The sequence below is a fragment of the Poecile atricapillus genome, chromosome 1 (genome assembly GCF_030490865.1).
Source record: "Poecile atricapillus isolate bPoeAtr1 chromosome 1, bPoeAtr1.hap1, whole genome shotgun sequence".
NCBI lineage: Eukaryota > Metazoa > Chordata > Aves > Passeriformes > Paridae > Poecile > Poecile atricapillus.
The window spans coordinates 90,254,499-90,272,902 of record NC_081249.1 but is presented as its reverse complement, the minus strand read 5'-3'; the positions used below and the strand labels follow the sequence as shown (position 1 = coordinate 90,272,902).

The window sequence follows — 18,404 nt, the reverse complement described above, 5'->3', positions numbered from 1 at the left end:
TAAAATCCATACAAGTCACTTCAGACCTTCATCATACTATATAGGTACTGAAAATGAGGCTAGACTCAGTCTGCTATTTCTCTCTGCAAATTAGGTGTGGACCTAGAAGACAGCTGAAAAAAAACCTACTAAAAAAAAGTACCTGAGAGCTACCAGACATGTTTACTGTAGAATAACTAGGTTGTTTTAATTCCCCATCCTGTTTAAATCTGAAAAGTTCTGAATGACAAGCAAGGAGGACTTGATTTTTTTTTAATTAAACTAGTAACATTTTAATTTCAAGTTGAAATTAAGAAACAAGTATCACAACACCACATTACAAATCCATTCCCAGCTGACACACTGAGAAAGCAGCAGATTCTTCTCTAATCATTTTTCCAAAAATTTCTTTAGCATCAGTGTCAAGAGGCTGAACAAGAGGAAGATCATCTCCTGTGTACCTGGATGTTCTAAACTGTTATATAATAATTAGCAACACAACACTGCTTTTAACTGCTTCATACAGCAAAGAGAGCTCTGGCAAGCAGAGAATTTGAATTTCTTTCAACGATTTCCAAAGGCAACGTGAGCTATCAGCATGGGGTTGACATCAACAAAAGGAATAGCTCAAGCTTGAGATGGAATCCAGCCAGGACTGCAGTCATCTCCCAATAATTCTTCTCAAAAGATAAAACACCCTTGTTACAAACTGGTCTAAATTCAGAATTAATTAGAAGACAAGGTACAATCTTGCAGTTTCAGACAAACTTGCTTTGGGTGACAGCTAAAGTGGCATTTTCAGTTCATACCCATATTTTACAGCTTTTTATGAAAATTTACCTCCAAACAGAAAACTTGTCCATTTCTTACATAAGATGACTTTTTAAAATCAATTTTAATTTAAAAATTAATGTGAGAGAAGCATATAAAGAAAAAAAAAAAGCATTTTACCCTTATTTCTGTTATATGGCCATATTGGGGCATAAGGGAAATGGAGGCTTGCAGCAGAGGTACTTTCAAATGGTGAAAGAAAAACATGATGCTTTAAGGAGGTATTGGTATTGAGAACACATATTCAAACTCAAATCTTGTAGTCACTTGGCTGCTTATATTTAAATTACTCTTTTCAAGTACATTCATCTGTGAAAGTGCAACAACATGTAGGGATGAAATGGAGGTTCCAACCAGAGGGATTCGCTGTGTCTCTAGCTTCTGAAAGATGATATCATTAAACAACACATTTCAATATACTGAATATGCTTCCAAGGCACACAAGCCAACATAAAGTTGCTTATCCTGACCCCACTGTCTGCCTTGTGTTGGCAGTACAGCTTGTATAGTGTGGTGACATGGGATCAAATAACCCTAGTTTAAACAAGCAAAAAAACCTTAAACCAAGTAGCCATATATTGAAATAAATAACAGGTTTTCCTCCAAGTGAAGGGATTGAAGATATACATTCAAGAATCAAGCTGGACTGCAGGAGTCTTCATTTGAATGAGCTTAAAATGCTGCACAGCAGTCACCCACTCATCTTCCAGCCCACTGCCAGTCTCTAAAGCATTCATGGTGATTCAGCCCCTATAGATCCAGGCTTGAATGTGTTATCCCATGATCTCACATTCTGAAAAAAACTGCAAGGTTTTATTTCCCATTTTCTCTCTAAAAAGCTCTTCTCGTACACAATGCAGCAGAATATTATGATACCAGATGCACACAGAACAGCAGTTTCAAAGGTGGAGGTCTCAGAGTACTTCGATCCTCATCTATTTTTGCAATTTTTATATTCTTAAAATAGCAACCAGCTATGTTACAGGACAGAGTGAAGATGGAAAGGGTTGCTGGATAAAACACAACTGGGTATAGCTTTCTTGAGAAGAAAAAGAGAATAACAAACTTCTGATTGGACCAGGAAAGCACGTCTCTCTCTCCAGGTGTACACGGACACATTGGGCTTCTTCAGATTTTATCTCTTTCCCAATACTTAATGAATACTTTCATTATCTAGTGGCCATCAGGGCCACAGTGACCCAGAAGCCAGTGCTACAAGGACAGAGGGTTTTTGAGCAAACAAGACAGAAATGAATGGCACAGCCCTCCCAGTCACCATGCCCACCCAGAGGAGCACTATGTATTCATTCCGCTTATCTGGATCCAGATGAGCACAGAATGTAATTCCTTCTCTTCCTCAAGCTACATGAAGATAGAGCTTAGATTCCACAATCTCTGTCTAAAACAAACGAACATAATACATTCCTGAACTCAAACTTATCTCAGAACTTTAATTCAGTTTTATTAACTAGAGAACAGTTCCTAGCTATGGGAATCATAGTTAAATGCAGCTTGCCATCCATTTGAGACAAACTAAAGCCTGTAGCTTCTACCTACTCATCCCAGCTGCTGAGCTACGTGGAACAGGGATGACTGTCCTCCTAAATCCAAATAAGAGGTTCTCTGGAAGAAGAAAATTGCTGCATAGTCCCATATGGTACGTCTGTCACATACAGAACTCAGAAAATTTGAAATATCCCAAGATTTCACATGTACTCAGAATATGCAAACCCCACAATGGTCAAGCAGTAGTATTTTACCCAGTGAGTCCATTTTGTTTTCTTCTATGAGTCTATTGATTAGTCCATTGGCTTTCTCAATGGTGCAGACAGCAACATCCAGAGCAGAGAAACGTCCAACAGGAGCCATGCTTCCCATGTAGCCTTCAACTCTCACATCCACCTCCTGAAACAAGGCCTGTTTTCCAAGGATACAGAACATCATGCCAAGGTTATAACTCTGAATTTAGACCAATGCCTGCTGGAATCACATAAAAGCCTGCACTCTACATCTACAATTTCTAGTACTTTTAATGCCAACTAATCATATTAAAGCCATATCTCAGACAGTTAGTGACACTTCTTTTTCCCACTGTCATTTTTCATTTCCAAAGCAGAAGCCACACGGTACATATTACAAGACAGTGTACATAACTGAGTAAAAGATGAGGACCACTGCTTTGTATAAGAAGATTTAATATTAAAAATGTTAGGGAACATGCAGTGTGACAGTCTATAACATCAGTGGCTTATGTACAAAGACACCTTCCACTTGAGAAATCCTGGGCAAAAGCCAAACATGAAACTCCAAATATAGTGATGACACATCTCACACTGAAAGCCAAGAAACACTAACTTCTCTTCCAGGTCTCCTTACTGCAGTGCCAAAGTTATGATACATCCCACACTGCATTAACAAAAGATACAAATATTTGGACCTCACAGGTCACCCTTTGAGTTCAAGTATGTGGAGCTATGGCCAAACCTCATGCCACGAGTAGCAGAAGAGAGCACTGATCATCTTCCAGTTTTAGAAGATTAAAGCAAAAACATGTCTCCATTATAAATCAGTACAAAGACTGCACTTAGTTTGTAGGAATCGCTAACAATTTGAAACATTAAGATACCATCTCAGTTAATGAACAACCAAACTGTCTTAACTGCTAGAAACTATAACAAAAATTCCTGCTGGGTTTGGATGTGGTTTTAGTCATTGTCATTACCTAATGGCAACAACATTTGATATGGAAGTCTTTCAAAAAAAAGTATTTATGTCTTGAAGAACGTTCTCACTGTAATTTTATTTTTTAAATAGCTGGGGCAAGGAAGCCAAGACATAACCATATTCTGGCAGAAAAAAAAAAATAGCAAAGTCAAAGTGAAATCAAATCCACAAAATTGTCATGGAATACTCCAAGGAAAGCTAAAATATACTTATATCCTTAAGATAACATTTACACCTTCCCTTTGTACTTTTCTTAACACAGTCTTTTATTAGACACTCCATTTAAATTTTGTATATTATCAAATCAGTGAATAAATGCAATTAACAATGCTTTAAAAGTCAAAGCTGAAATAAAATGTTTTAATTGACTCCATAAATTTTTTCTAAGTTTACCTTTTTGACTAAAAGTTTCTTTTTTTATCTCCAACTTAGAGCAAGTTTTAAATTATCTACAACTTCTTTTTGAAAAAACTCTGGAATTTTTTTTCCTCCCAAAATCCATGTTTTTGCATTTCTGTTTAAAAAATGTGACCCAACAACTACTACCCATAAATTTACCCTCCTTGAATGCTACTTACCTGCAGGTAACATTTCTTCTCCTTGGCCACAGAAACAAAGGGAAGGATGAGAAGAGCCTTCTTACGAGTCTCCAGGACTCGCTTCAAAATAAGCAATTCTGCAACAAGAGTCTTTCCAGCACTGGTAGGAGCTTGAAAAAAAAAAAAAAAGGGGGGGTAGTTAATTAATTTTTTAAGTTTAAAAAATAAATCCAAAGAACAAGCATCACAAATCTAGCACAGAAAGTAGTTACTGGAGAACTTGGGGTGCAACTCTTCAGCTGATATCTCTCACCCACAACCACATTTGCAGTCAAGAAGACTAAAAATCACCCACCTCTCTTCTAAGTTCTTCAGTGCTGCTCCAGAACCTTTTTCCTATGAAAGTTAGACAACCAATTGTCATTTCCTACAGATTTCTAGTCCACCAGTCCTACTTCTCCTTCTGCATTACTTACCCTTCTGCGCAAACACCCCACACACCATACGTGATCAGAAATGATAAATGGACTGAAAAAAACTAATAGCAAATAATATTCTCAGAAGTATGTATATCTTCAATTGTTGTTATCATTCAGTTTCTAGCTGGCAGTCTGTAATAAGAAAGAGTCACCATTAGCTGACTCTTAATTATCAGTTTCTAAAGGAACTTTAACAGAGAAACTGGAGCAAAAAGTCCCTCTTCACATCTGGAAAGGAGACCATTAAGTCAAGTTTGAGGTACAGCAATGGGACAGATCTTAAGACATCTCCAGAAGAGGATCTCAGCCTTTCTAGCTGCCAGATCCAAATGTTTCAGCATCAACAAGTCCTTGTAAATGTCTTGTCAGGTGTTTGCATACCTGAGTAAACGAGGTTCTTCCCTTCCAGAACTTGTCCAAGCATCAGGCATTCTGCTTGCCATTCAAACATCTGCACTACTCCCAGACTGTGGTATTTGTCCAGAACCGCTTTGGGGAGACCCCAGCTTGCAAGGAGCAACTTGTCTGCTTGGTCTTCAGGAACATTTACCTGCTGATATTGCCCTTTGGAAGGAGAAAATAAAAATAAAATTTAAAAAGTCAAGTATCATCTTTCCATCTGAGGTCACTTAGGTTATACACATAAATGTCAAACTTCTCTACAAACCTCTGTATTACAAGAAAAGGCAATAAACTATCTTCCCTATATTTTTCAGTATTTTATGCAGATGGTTCACTGTTTTTCTTATCTTCTGACATCTTTTTTTCAATTTTTCCTCCTGTAAGATTTTCTACATTCAGTTAATTCCTTCACCAAACTCTTGCTCTGGTATTTGCTTTTGAGACAGAGCAGCCATTGCCAAATACATACTCAAAGACAGCTTCAGCACTGATTAATGTAACAGCATTGCAGTGTATTTGCCATCTTGTCCTCACCCACACCATTTCTCTTTTAAGTTACTGCTACTGAGATTTCCGTAGTTTCTTTAGCTTAATTAAGTTCCTTGCTGATTATTTCTTGTCTTAGTAACCCAAAACAAATTTGTGCTGACTACAGACACTGCCTCCTCCCTCTCCCTCTCCTCCCTTTTTCCAAATCATTAAGAAAACTCAAGCTTTTTGTCCCATTCAGGTTCCTGATCCACAGGAATGCCTACCCTATCACCCATAAATATATCGTTCCCATAAAAGCCTTTTGTGAAAGACCTTGTCAAACTGAGATGGAAACTAAGTAATTGTGTGTACTGCCTCTACTGTACCTGTTCTTCTACTGGTACATTCAAAAAATTCTAAAAGAAATTTCCCACCATTGTTGACAGCATAAGGGCAGGCTAGATTAATAACACCAGCCTGCATTAGCAGACAGCATTTTTTCTCTCATTACACTAAAAATTTCAACTGCTGCCTTGAGGTTAACCCCAGTCTAGACTGTCACTGCTGCATGATCAGTCTCCTCTACACAGCTTTGCTTCACTTTGTATAATTAAAGTACAAAAAAATACTAAACAAAAATTTACACACCATTGGGAGAGAACAGAAATATGCTACAAAGCAGAACAGACTTCCCAAGGGGAATTCAGAGGAGACCAGAATTGTCTATCCTATGTTGTGACTGTGGTGGGTTGACCCTGGCTGGATACCAGGTGCTACCCAAAGTTACCCAAAGTCATTACCCTCCTCAACAGGACAGAAGAGACAAAATACAATGAAAGATTTATGAGTGAAGAAAAGGACAGGGAAAGACCACCCACCAATTACCACCACAGGCAAAACACTTGACTTGGGGAAAATCAATTTATTCCGAAACAAATCAGAGTAGGATAATGAGAAATAAAGCAAAATCTTAAAAACACCTAGCCTTTTTTTCCCCCCTTTTTAAATACATTATCACAGATGTGCTACTGTCATTGCTGATAGCCTTGGCCTTGGCCAGTGGCAGATTCCTCTTGGATTTGGCTGGCATTGGCTCTGTCCAACCTACGGAAAACTTCTGGTGGCTTCTCATAGAAGCTCATAGTCCACCCTTTGCCCTGCAAATCAAATAGTGACTAATCTGGCAGAATTAGGATTCAGAAACATAAAATCCCTACGTGATTGAACCTCGAGCTTTTTCCACAGTGTTAAAACCAACGAATTTCATGTAAAGGATGGAATAAGTAAAGGATTACGTGATTCAGCTGTTTGAAGAATATCTTTAGATTAAAAGTGAACATGTGTTTGGAAACTTGTGGCTTAGAGATCTACATACAGAAGTGTACCTGTGACACTAACCTTTTTTTTTATTTACTAAAACAATGCTAAGAAACAGTAAAAAGTAGGCAGACGCAAATTGTTGGTTAAAAACACTAGGTATTAGATTTCTCAGTAAGAAAACCGTTCCAGAGTGTGGGGCCAGTTAAACACAAGAGTGCTGCTTACTGTAATGTCTTTGGGGAGCTAACTGTGGAAATGTGTACATAGTCTTGCTCTGTTCCATTTGCAGAAACTGACAAAATTGTATCTTGTGGAGCACAATCACATCAGTGAGATGTGACATGACTGGAGAAGAGACCAAGAGATGTAAATGCTTTAAAAAGTTACAGAAAATCACAAAAGAGACAAAACTGCAAGACGCTTTGTAAATACCTTGATTTAGGATGTTGTATACAATCTCGATTGTATACGTCTTGATTTCTCTCTTGATTCAAGAGCACAATAAGCTGGTAAAATGTATGTATGGCATGTAGAAGCGTCACTTTAAGTGGCTCTGTCTGGCAGCAGGAGCACTTGATACACACCTTGCCACAAGATGTTTATACAAAATCCTGTATATTGCATACAGAAATATATTGTGTATACTTATTCCGCATTCTATATGTATTCTTTGATCAGTTTCACAATGCGGGTAAACAAACCTTGCCTGGTACACCAAGGGGAACGGACTATACAGATTGTAGTATTATGGCAGCACCTAGAGGCCAAGCCAAGAATAAAGCCACTGTTACACGACACACAGAATGCTCCCATCTCAGAACGGTGCACGGAATATACATTTTCTGATTTTCTTCCTCGACCACACAGCGAGGGGCGCAGGAAATCCTTCGATCAGCACCCTGCTAACACAAGCAGGTGATCGAGGGCAGCCGCTGCCCTCGACGGGGAAAGGAAGGGGCCAAGCGCGGCCCGAGCGGCGCCGCCCCCGGGCCAAGGCCCCGCGCCGGGAGAGGCGGGAGGGTCCCCGGCCCCTTCCAGCGGCGCCCCGCTGCCCCTCGCCCAGCACGTCCCGACCCGCCGCGCTGCACGACCGAGGGGAAGGCGAGAAGGGAGAGAAGCGGAATGGGAGAAAAGCGGAACGGGAGAGAAGCGGAATGGGAGAGAAGGGCTGCGCTCTCCCGCGCCGGTACCTGCCGAGCCGCTGCGGCGCAGGGAGAGGTCCAGGCCGGGCGGGGGGCTCAGCAGGGCACGGCGGGGAGCGGCGGGGCCGGGCGGCACAGCCCGCCCCGGCCCGCGGGAGCTGCCGCCGCCGAGCCCCGCGGCTGAGGCCGCGGCGGCACCGCTGAGGGTGAGGCCGGTGCCGCCGCCATCTTCCCGCCCCGCCATTCAAACCCGGCCCCGCCCCGGCCGGCAGGAGCAGGGGGCGGGCGGGAGCAGCAGGGAGCGGGCGGGAGCAGCAGGGAGCGGGCGGCGGGCGGGAGCGGGGAGCGGAATTTCCGCAGCACACCGGGCAGCCCGGCACGCCCGAGGCGTGCGGCCAGCGCAGAGTAGGGGTTGTGCTTGTAAAAACGCCGGTCTTTGCTTAGGCAGCGCTCCGAGCGTGCGGTACGCGTGCGGTACTCGTGCTGTAGCGGTGAAAGGCTGAGCTCATTAACGAAGGGTCCGTGTGCTTCAACAAAACAAGGCTTACCTTGCAGAGCTGAAGCACAGGACAGGGCACAAAGGACAAACAGCCTCACCTGCTGTTTCCAATGTCTCTGACGCCAAAATAGCTGTTTCAGATTCTAAAAGACTAGCACTGGTTTTACTTCTCAGCCGTGTGAATAGGAGAAGCAGTTCGAGGAAACTTCCAGGAAAATTCTGCAGCATCCGAAAAATGCATGTCTTTGTCCATCACCCACAGAAGTGCTAAAAAGCATTGTATCAAAAAATAAGGCATTTTTAAGTTCCTTTTAATTTCAACTGAAGAAAACATACTGATTTTCCCAAAACCAGGGACAGCAAAGGGTGAACATTGAAAGCAGGACTATGAACACACGCAGTTATTTCCTTCTAGACACCACTGCTTTATTTTGTTTTTATTAACACACACACACCCAACTCATTAAAGTTCTCCATATTCTGTTATCTCTCTTCAGAGAAATGGATCACAGGTTAGGAGGCTGACTTCACATGAAGCAAGACTGGTGCTCATCATCTCAAACACATACACGCAGAAATTTCTGGCCCTTGAAAGAAGAGCGTGTGCTCTCATTCCCATCTTTAAATGGAAGCAAAATTCTTTAATACTGCTTAAACAGACACTTGTATCTGAGTAAGTGTAAAGGATGGTCTAATGGAAGAGTCAATGTATTTTAATCGTCTTTAAATCAAGCAGCTCAAAAAGCTTCTTTCATTGTTCAAGTTTACAAAACCAGATGCCAACAGTAGGCTCTTCTGTGTTTCAAAGCCCAAGCACCAGACTACACACTTTTTTCCCAAAGCAATTATTTTAATGAATTGACATTTGAAGAATGTATACACGCTGCTACTCTGTTGACCAAAAGTTAGATACATTAAAGAGAGGCATACTAAAATCCTCTGCTAAAGACTCCTCACTGCAGGAAACAATTCCCACTGCAGAATAACCGTTTCCTGTATTAGTACTGAAAAAATACTGAAGAAAATAACTCAGTAAAGATTTCTACTTAATAACAATATATATTTCTATTGTTCCAGAATAAGCACTGCTGATATTTAAAATCCTCACAGCATAAATATGTTTCACTTCAACATATAATTTTACAGCTGCAGTATGAAATCTACTACTTCCTCATCAGTTCATGCCCTCCTTACATCTTTGAAAAAGCTATTTAAAATATTAAAGGAGTCATCTATCTTCATTCTACTCTTCAGGGGAAAAGACAGATTTTCTATCTGAAAATTTTAATTCATTAAAAATAGTTTAAAAATTTGAGGACAGACCTACTTTACCAAAATAGGAAAAAGAGCTAGCTAGCAACCAATCGAAGAATTTGGTTCCGTAAGTATGTGCACAGCTGGTTCATCAAGTCTCTGTTCTGTCCTTCAACCCAGTGCATTTCTACTACCACATCATTTCCTTCTTTCTTCACATTCATTAAACACTTGAAGAGAAAACCCCCACTAGTTTCTTTAGGGCTTTGCTCTTTTTCCACTGTCAGATTGCTAGCTTCCTCTGAAGGGCAAGGTTCCTCCTTCGTATCACCAGAACCTTTCCCAAGCGATGTTTCTCCCTGCTTTTCCTCCATCTCCTCTTCCTTCACAGGATCACTGTGCTCTTCTTTGGCAGCAGATTCCTCTGGTTCACCTGCTGTCATCTGGACATCCTCATCAGGTGCCATAAACCCCATTTCAGAGTCTTCAGCCTTGGGGTTTTCACAGTCCGAGTTGTTGCTCACACTCTTCTGGCTGTTCTTTTCCTCCTCCATTGCTTGCAGAATATCTTCAGAAGCTCGAGGAAGTTCTCGTAATTGCCTTACTCTCTCTCGTTTCTTTCTCCTCAAATGAATCCAGGAGTTTTCAATGGCAGTCACAAAGAGGCTAATTTCATCTTTTCCACATGGAACATGTTTATGCTGAACCTATTGCAAGAAAACAGAATTTCATACAATCTTCTCACAGTTACGCTTTCAATTAAGATGCTGTTTTAACATTTAATACTTCATACTGTACCTTCAGATCAGTGAGAATCTTCTCTACCCAGGCTCTAACCACAGCAATAGCTTCTACAGCATCCCAGCCCATAGCTGCAGCTTTGATGGATAACTCTTTGACTGTAGAAGCCAAAACCAGGAATGTAATTGGTTTTCGTGGTTTTTCTAGTTTTCTTCTTTTAGAGGGAGGTGACTAGAAGAAGAAAGAAAGAAAATAATTACAAGGCTATGCAGTATTAGTAGGATGACTTTTGTACTCAGAAGACTCTGATTCCATAAGACATGAGGATTAAGAGTGTAACATAAGGCACTAAGCAGTCGTTCACATGACCCGTGCTCCACTTCACCCCCAGGAGTTTTAGACTCAAACCAGCTAACAGGATCATGCACTTTATGCTAGCCTGATGGACAGAGGGAGTTTATCTTCAGGTATTAGGCAAAAAGCTTCACTGGTTCCTTCAAACTATGAGCTCTCCATGAACTGACAAAGTGTGGCTGCTCTTGGGAATAGAGGCCAACTGCCTATATCCACATTTTAACCCAAGTGCGCTGAAAATTTACTTGCATCTTCCTTAAGATTGGTTATTGTCTATACCTATATTCAAATATACAAACATCCAGATCCAAAAAAGCAACTGGCTCACATTTAAGGTGAACAAGCTCCACTTACATTCATGTAGGCAAGTCTGAGTTAGACGTGGTCATACCTATTTGGTAACAGAATCCACATGTTAAATTAAAACTGAGTTCTCAGAGGGAAGTTTAAATTCAAATCTAGCCCCAAACTTAGCATATTTTCATTACTACTGAACTGCTATTTGAGGTATGCTACGAATGATCCTTTTTTCACTGAAACCCACAGGAAGTTCCTACAATGGCTTCCTTTTTCCACCCTCAACAAGGGTCACTCATGAATCACAACTGCTATCAGACTGGCAGCCATCTAAGAAATTCCACTGTCCATACAGCCCAGCACATTCAATATTCCAGTCTTAAGAAGAACAGTTTGTATCACAGTAGTTACAGCTCATTAGCCCCTTCCTCAAGTAAGAGGCACAGAAAATCACAAGCAAACCAGAATTAAGCTACTTACAGGTACTTGCACATCATCATAGAAACTCCAGGCCAGCGCCCATCTCATGGTGCGTCCCTGGCAGAATTCAGTATGAGTGACTTTAGGAACCTATGCAAAGAAGCAATAAATTATTTCAGATTAATAAACAACATTGTTTTACTGCACACACTTTCAAACAAAGCATATTTTCTCATAACACAAATGGAGATTTTTTTCTGACATGGCTCAGAGGTGTCAGTGCCTTCTCTCATTTCTCTCCCTTTACAAAGACTGAGGTGCAACAGTTCAAGAACAGAGAAGAAAATCAGATATTTTGTATCTAGCTCAGCATCTGCTTTTGGTAACTCATCTTTCTGGGAATTTATTTCACCAATAATTCTCTTTCCTTCCACTGCATACTAAGACAGATCTCACAATTATTCTCTTTGTATGGGAATTTAGTGAAGAGTATGCTTCCTCCAGAAAGCCATCCAAAAGTCCTTTGCACAGCCCTCTTTAATGACAATAGCAGCACAAGGTTCCATTTTACCTGGTACCAGAATTAAACACAAACAAAACAACGCTGCCACTTAAATCGTGTTACTATTTCTTTTATCAACCAAATTGCTAGATTTCATGTGAGCTAAGAAGAAAGCTAGATTATTTTTTTAATTGTTGTTTTTTTGGGTTTTTTTACTACAGCCTTGTTAAGGCTATTTTAAAGCAGAAACCATGAATCTCCTAGAATGAAGACATGGTCCAACATGTCCTAAAGATAAAACTTTGGAGACAATATTTGCTACCTATCTGTCAGTTTTGAATCTACTATAGTTAAACCTCAGTTGTTTCCCTAACAAGGAATTGCAGTTCTTTTGTAATAAAAACTCCATTAAATAATCCAACAATAATTACCCACATACATTGAAGCATACTATATTCTGTATGGAACACAGGCAGGATATATATGGACTCCATGCAAACTCACCCCCTGGATTCGAAGTTCTTCTTTCAGTGGTGCTAAACTGCATTTCTTCCCCAACATGCAACTGTACCATCTGCAAAGAACACATTCAAAATGTGTTTTACAAATACTTTTTTTTACAACTGAGAATGGCAGCTATCAGTAAGAACTGTTTGGATCAGAACACTGCAAAAACAATATGAGATTGAAAACCAAAAAAAAAAAAAAAAAAAAAAATCACACTTAAACAGAGTGACTAGGACATAATACAACAAAATTCAGAACAGAAGGTCCAAAGACAGACTGGACAGGGATATCTTTTTGTGCTTTTAAGAAATACATTAGGAGTTCAAACAACATGTGAACAATGAATAATCTTGTTTCAAAGAGTGACTTCAGTTATGGGGAAGATGTTAACCTTACAAGAATTTGTTTCAACTTCTCCACTTTCTTTGGAGAATGAATCAGAGCAAAAAGCAATAACCAACTATTGGCAAGTAATTGTGCTCAAAAGCAGACATACTGACTATCACTTGTGCTCACTCATATCTTATCCAGGTTTCTATCAAGTAACCTGTATTTCATAAGGAAAAGATCAGGCAAAAAAAAGGAAAAAGTTATTTTCCCACTTCAAGTGAAGCTTATCCTTCCACCCAGCTCCACATCTTCAGAATCTCCCAAACATTACTTTAGATGCAGCTCTCTTCTTCATCTAAATTATTATTCGAGCTTTACAACCCCATCTTCCACATTTTTTGATGACTGGATCCAAAAAAGCTTATTCATAAATATAATGTATTGAAGTACAAAACTTAAGATTTCCCAGTTATCAAGGGACAGTTTTGTCCAACACTGGGGGAGTGAAAGCCTGGTAGTCAAAAAACTGAAGACATGCCATCTGTTTCAAACTAAGGTCAAAAGAAGGTCTCACTGTTTTTTATTGCAGCTTATGTTCACCCAAGACAGCATTCAGTACAACAGTGTCCTTCAGCAGGCAAAGCTGAAAGTTACCAAAATTCAGCCAGAAAAAGATAGAAAGTTTTAAGTAATCAACAGATAACTAGGCAATGTCATAAAACCTCTTCTATCCCAAAAGTCCTTAAGAATGAACCCTGATCTATCTCTTATCAGGTACACATGCTAATTTTGCTGCAACCTACAAGTGTCATTTGTACAGGCTTTTTTTTTTCTTCTGCATTTAAATACCTCCAGCAATAACTCCTAATTGCTGCTCAGGAGCAATTGGATGTATAAGTATCATCAAACAACTCAGCAGATATCACTGGACCATAGTTACTAAAAAGAACATTTTTGCCTGACTTCTGCCAAAGATGAAGATAAAAGGTGTTAGTTTGGGGTTTTTTAAATGGAACAAAACACTTACCGTAACCTCTTTTTAAGCTGGAGACTATCATGAATAATTCTTTTGACAAATTCTAGTTCTCCTCCCTCAGCCATGATTTCTGTGATCCCTCCTGTATTTACAGAACTGGGAGGGGGACGCCGTGGATTTCGAGAATTAACTCCCTGAATTAAAAAAGAAGAACATTTGACATGAACATTTAATGAAATGTTATGCTGCTTTGTACACTGCTTTCTGTCTTATTCTTTAGTAGGTAGCAAGCACCACCACCTCTACTTATCCTCCCCCCATCAGAACCATGGATAACAGACAAAGATCCATTCAAAATAAACATATCTGAGTGAACTCCCTACAATCTCAAACATAGGTGAGCTACTTGTCACACCAGGATACTGCTAATATGAAATATGTGGTTCCAATACATGTAAGACATGCTAAGTGCATCTATGCAATTGCAATCTATAGTGTTTAATTAAATCTTAAACCTTCTTATCCCCTGGTCTGCATTGCACATTTCTGACTATGTTCAGTGGGTATTGCAAGACCTGTATGATACTGTCTGCATGACTAAGGAAATGAAAAATGCAGTTAATCAAAATTTCAGAAACTAATTCCTCTGTACCACTGTTACACAGCAGGCACCTGATTTCAGATTTACCAGCTGTTTACTTTCCAAACTCTTTCTAAGACAGTAGGAACTTGGGAAAGAATGCTACAACTCATCCTCCACTTTAGGAGGGTAACAGTTAAGTTTTCAGAACTCCTTTAGGAGCTAGAGGATGAGGAGGGAGAAGGCTTAAATGCTATTTCAGGATGATTTGGGACTTTCCACTCAACCTTGGCCAAGCCAAGAGGTTAAATTCTTGCTACCATCCCACTGACTACTGAAGTACATACAACATGCAGTTTGTTATCTTACCTTAGCTTCCAACTGGTTGGCAAAAAAAGGGGGGTTACACATGCAGAAATCATAAATGATCTCAGATTCTTCCTTCAGCGCATCCATTAGAAGAGTCTTCTGTGGCACCTTAACCACTATTAGAAAAAGTGAATTTGGCAAGTAAGGAACTTTGTATTTTATTTAACATGCTATATACATTATACATTGTATAAAACCTGTACTTTCTAAACAAGGCTTTCTATAAAAGAGATGTAACAAATACCACCATGCAAAAAAAGATTTCAGGTCAAGGATTAGCATACAAACCGCTTGTATGCTTATACACAGCAGCAGAATCTGTTTAAATCAACAAGGACTGCCTGAGTTATGCCAAGTTCTCCAATACAACCACAAATGTGCTTTACAAGTACAAGCACTAAAGCTTCACAGGAAGCCTGTTACCTTGCCAGCTGCTTTTCCAGTATGGAAATGATTCCCATTGAAACACACTAAATTCCCACCACACCACTAAAAATCAGTGGCAGGAGTGACAGAAAACTCTCACTGTTCTCCACATCAAGTTGTGGATCTTCAAGACTGACATGGACAACAGACTTGTTACTCAAATGGATGCTTCCAAAAGTTTTTCTTCAGAGCTCATAAATGGACCTGATTTTTACTACACTGAGTTCCTACAGAAAATTTTCCAAGCTCATTCCCAGATCAAGTCTGGCATACTGCCTCTGCTGCCACAGGCAGTGCCAGAACTTCATCCAAGAAGTGAGGATGAAGAACTCTGTACAAGATACACTTTTCTGGCAGTGTCATGCAGTTATCCACGGGGAGCATTCCAGGTCTCCTACCAGCAGAAACAGCCCAAACACTAAGAAATACTTCAGTAATAGACAAGGAATACAGAGATAAAAACACTCCATGGTAAAGTTTAACTTCCAGATTTTGTAAGGAAGAGTATTTCTCTATCCACCCATCCCATGCTAGACAAAGCAGCTTTTTGGCTTAAGCACACACTGACTTTAGTAAATATTCTGCTCCAGTAAAAGTATGTATTTGAGCATGTATTTGGAAGGAATACACCTTCTGATATGCCTCTGAACATGGCAAGGATATGTCACAACATTCATATGCTACTTATTACATTGTACCTTTTATAAGATCAGACAAGTTGTTCTGTTCCACATTCTTCTTGGCATAATTGAAGCACATGTCATCCACTTCTGTTGCAAGGAAATACCAGCCATTCAAAGTTGCTCCAAGTAATGGGTAGATACAGGATGCCCCTGTCCCTGCAGAAGTGAAAATCCATGAAAAATGCAAAATAAGTACTAGTGTTAAACATAATGTGGCTGTTAACTGTGTACTTATTACACCAAAAAGAACTAACTTCAAGAAAATGCTGATTATTGATCATCCACCGCTCAATTCTTTAGTGAATTTAATTTTTGTAATTTGAAAAATAGCAATGTCAAATATGTACTTTTACATATTTGTACATTACATAAAAGAAATAATTTAATAATCTAGAATAAATTTTCTAGTAAACTATTAACTTTGGTTTAAGTTATTTTTCTTCTATATGACAATGGTTAATTTATATAAAGAAAGCCAAATACATTCTGACTTCACTAAAAAAAACACAAATAAATTTCGCTTCAGCATTTTTCTATCATCTATCAAAAATAATTTACTTTGATGCATACAACAACAACCAAAAGAAAAATCTGTTCCACCAGACTGTCTTTCCCCAATGTCCAAAACTATCAAAGAAATCTAGCTGTCAATTAAGATATTCAAAAAGAGAGAAAGACAGGTAAAAACTTGGTAAAAAAGAGACAGATGCTAGTACAAAATAATTACGCCATACTTAGGTGATCAAATTATCAATGACAACCAAATTTAGGATTAAAGCAAAATTAATAAATTAGCAACAAAACAATTCACTAGTTATAACACTGAGAAGAAGCACTTTTTAGTTTCTCTAGAATGACATTTCTGCCTGCATTTCTAGAAGCACAGTTTTTGTACACCACACAAAGATGCACTCAAGTGAGTTCAAGGCCCTGAAAAGCCACATAATTGCGTGCCATGACTGTTGCTGTGTTTGTGCACAGGAATCCTGCCCGCCCAGAGGGCACATGAAAACACCTGTGGAGCTCGGACTGCCTTCCACCACAGCGAAAACAGATCAGATCTCTTTGTTTCTCGAACTTGACGCATTTCTGTGGATGTGCAACGAACTGTATCTGCTACTGTCTTATTTACTGATGGTAAATAGGGATTTAAACGTTTAGCTTTGCCAAGTACCTATGTCAATGCCTCGTCTCAGGGTTTGTTTCTCAGCGTCCCGGTGGCCGATGAGATCCTCCACCCAGTGGATGTAGTTCAGCCTCAAAGGGACGGTGGGAATGAGCCTTTCCACGGGGATGTCGATGGTCAGCCCGAAATCCTCCTTCAGGAGGGTGCATGTCAGAGCCCTCACGGCCTCGGGATCCTTGAAATTCAGGCTGAAAGGCACACGCAGAGCTTTCGTGGGTGCCCGGGGGGAGACGCACATGGGCACCCACCCGCCCCATCCCGCCCCGGCCGTACCTCACCCTGCCCGCGAGGGTGGTCTGCACATGCTGCTGGAACTCGGGGTACTTGCCAGCCAGGTAGGCGAAGTCGGGCGGCTTGTCCTTGTAGCGGTTGCGAGCGTGCATGGACTTGTTGAGGGCCATGTCGTGCCGGGATGTGCCGGGATGTGCCGGGAGCGCGGCGCGGGATCACGGCCGCACCCCCGCGCGCCGGGCGGGCCCGCTCCCGGCGCGCACCGCGGCCCCGCGGGCCGTACCAAGGCGCGGCGGGCCGCGGGGGGGGCCGCCGGGCGCCGCCCCGCTCGGACCATCGCCCGCCGCCGCGCCGAGGGAGGTGCGACAGCTGAGGCGGAGAAGTGACCGCCGCGGATCCACAGAACCCTGGAATGTCATGGAATAGAAGGGACTTTAGGGATTAGCTAGTCCCAACCCCGCTGCACCAGGTTGCTCAAAGCCCCATCCAGCCTGGCCTTGAACGTTGCCAGGGTTGCGGCATCCACTGCTTCCCTGGGCAACCTGGGCCAGTGCCTCACCAGCCTCACAGTAAAGAATTCCTTCCTAATATCCAGCCTAAATTTCCCCTCTTTCAATTTACTTCTTGTCCTATCGCAACAGTGATGAAGAGTCCCTCTCCAGCTTCCCAGTAGCCCCCTTCAGACGCTGGAAGCTTGCTGGGAGGCCTCCACAGAACCTTCTCCAGGATGAACAGACCAAATGTCCTCAGCCTGTCTTCATCCGTGGTGCCCCAGTCCTCTCAGCAACCTCGTGGCCTCCTCTGGACTTGCTACAACTGTTCCATGTCCTCCTCATGCTGGGGGACCAGAGCTGGACCCCTTATAGTTATAATGTAAATGTTCTATATACAGGCCTCATTGCTATAGCATTAAATACTCAGTGAAGACAAATACATGAAATTACATAAACAGATGCATTTTTCTGGTGGCTGCTCTGTCCAGGCTGAGACAGTAGCATGAGGAACCTCCACTCCCATTTCACATATATTACCCACCCAAGTCACCTTTGTTACCTTGAAGGAGTCTTCAGCATTCTCTGGAACACCTCATAGCCATGGATTTCTATAAAATCCCTGCATGAAGCCACTGGCAACCAAGCAGTGCCCTGGGGCCTGCTGCTTG

The 18,404-nt window shown here is 41.1% G+C and overlaps 2 protein-coding genes across 2 annotated transcripts in view; both read right to left on the bottom strand.

The window, feature by feature from the left end:
• POLQ (DNA polymerase theta) overlaps nucleotides 1-8,131 on the bottom strand; it is a 51,289-nt gene extending 43,158 nt beyond the window's left edge. Inside the window, exons 1-5 of the mRNA XM_058840565.1 lie at nucleotides 7,936-8,131; nucleotides 5,608-5,625; nucleotides 4,934-5,116; nucleotides 4,113-4,243; nucleotides 2,571-2,727 (exon numbers count right to left, since the gene is read on the bottom strand). Of these exons, the coding sequence (XP_058696548.1) occupies nucleotides 2,571-2,727; nucleotides 4,113-4,243; nucleotides 4,934-5,116; nucleotides 5,608-5,625; nucleotides 7,936-8,131 (685 nt within the window). The remainder of the gene's footprint in view (nucleotides 1-2,570; nucleotides 2,728-4,112; nucleotides 4,244-4,933; nucleotides 5,117-5,607; nucleotides 5,626-7,935) is intronic.
• Nucleotides 8,132-8,729: 598 nt separating this feature from the next.
• METTL16 (methyltransferase 16, RNA N6-adenosine) lies at nucleotides 8,730-17,502 on the bottom strand. The gene is made up of 9 exons (XM_058827377.1): nucleotides 17,285-17,502; nucleotides 17,000-17,199; nucleotides 15,841-15,981; nucleotides 14,717-14,832; nucleotides 13,819-13,961; nucleotides 12,459-12,528; nucleotides 11,513-11,602; nucleotides 10,439-10,612; nucleotides 8,730-10,347 (listed from the first exon to the last, which is right to left on the bottom strand). Exons 1-9 carry the CDS (start codon nucleotides 17,410-17,412, stop codon nucleotides 9,736-9,738), a joined length of 1,674 nt encoding a protein of 557 aa, XP_058683360.1. The 5' UTR covers nucleotides 17,413-17,502; the 3' UTR covers nucleotides 8,730-9,735.
• Between the last annotated feature and the right edge of the window lie 902 nt (nucleotides 17,503-18,404).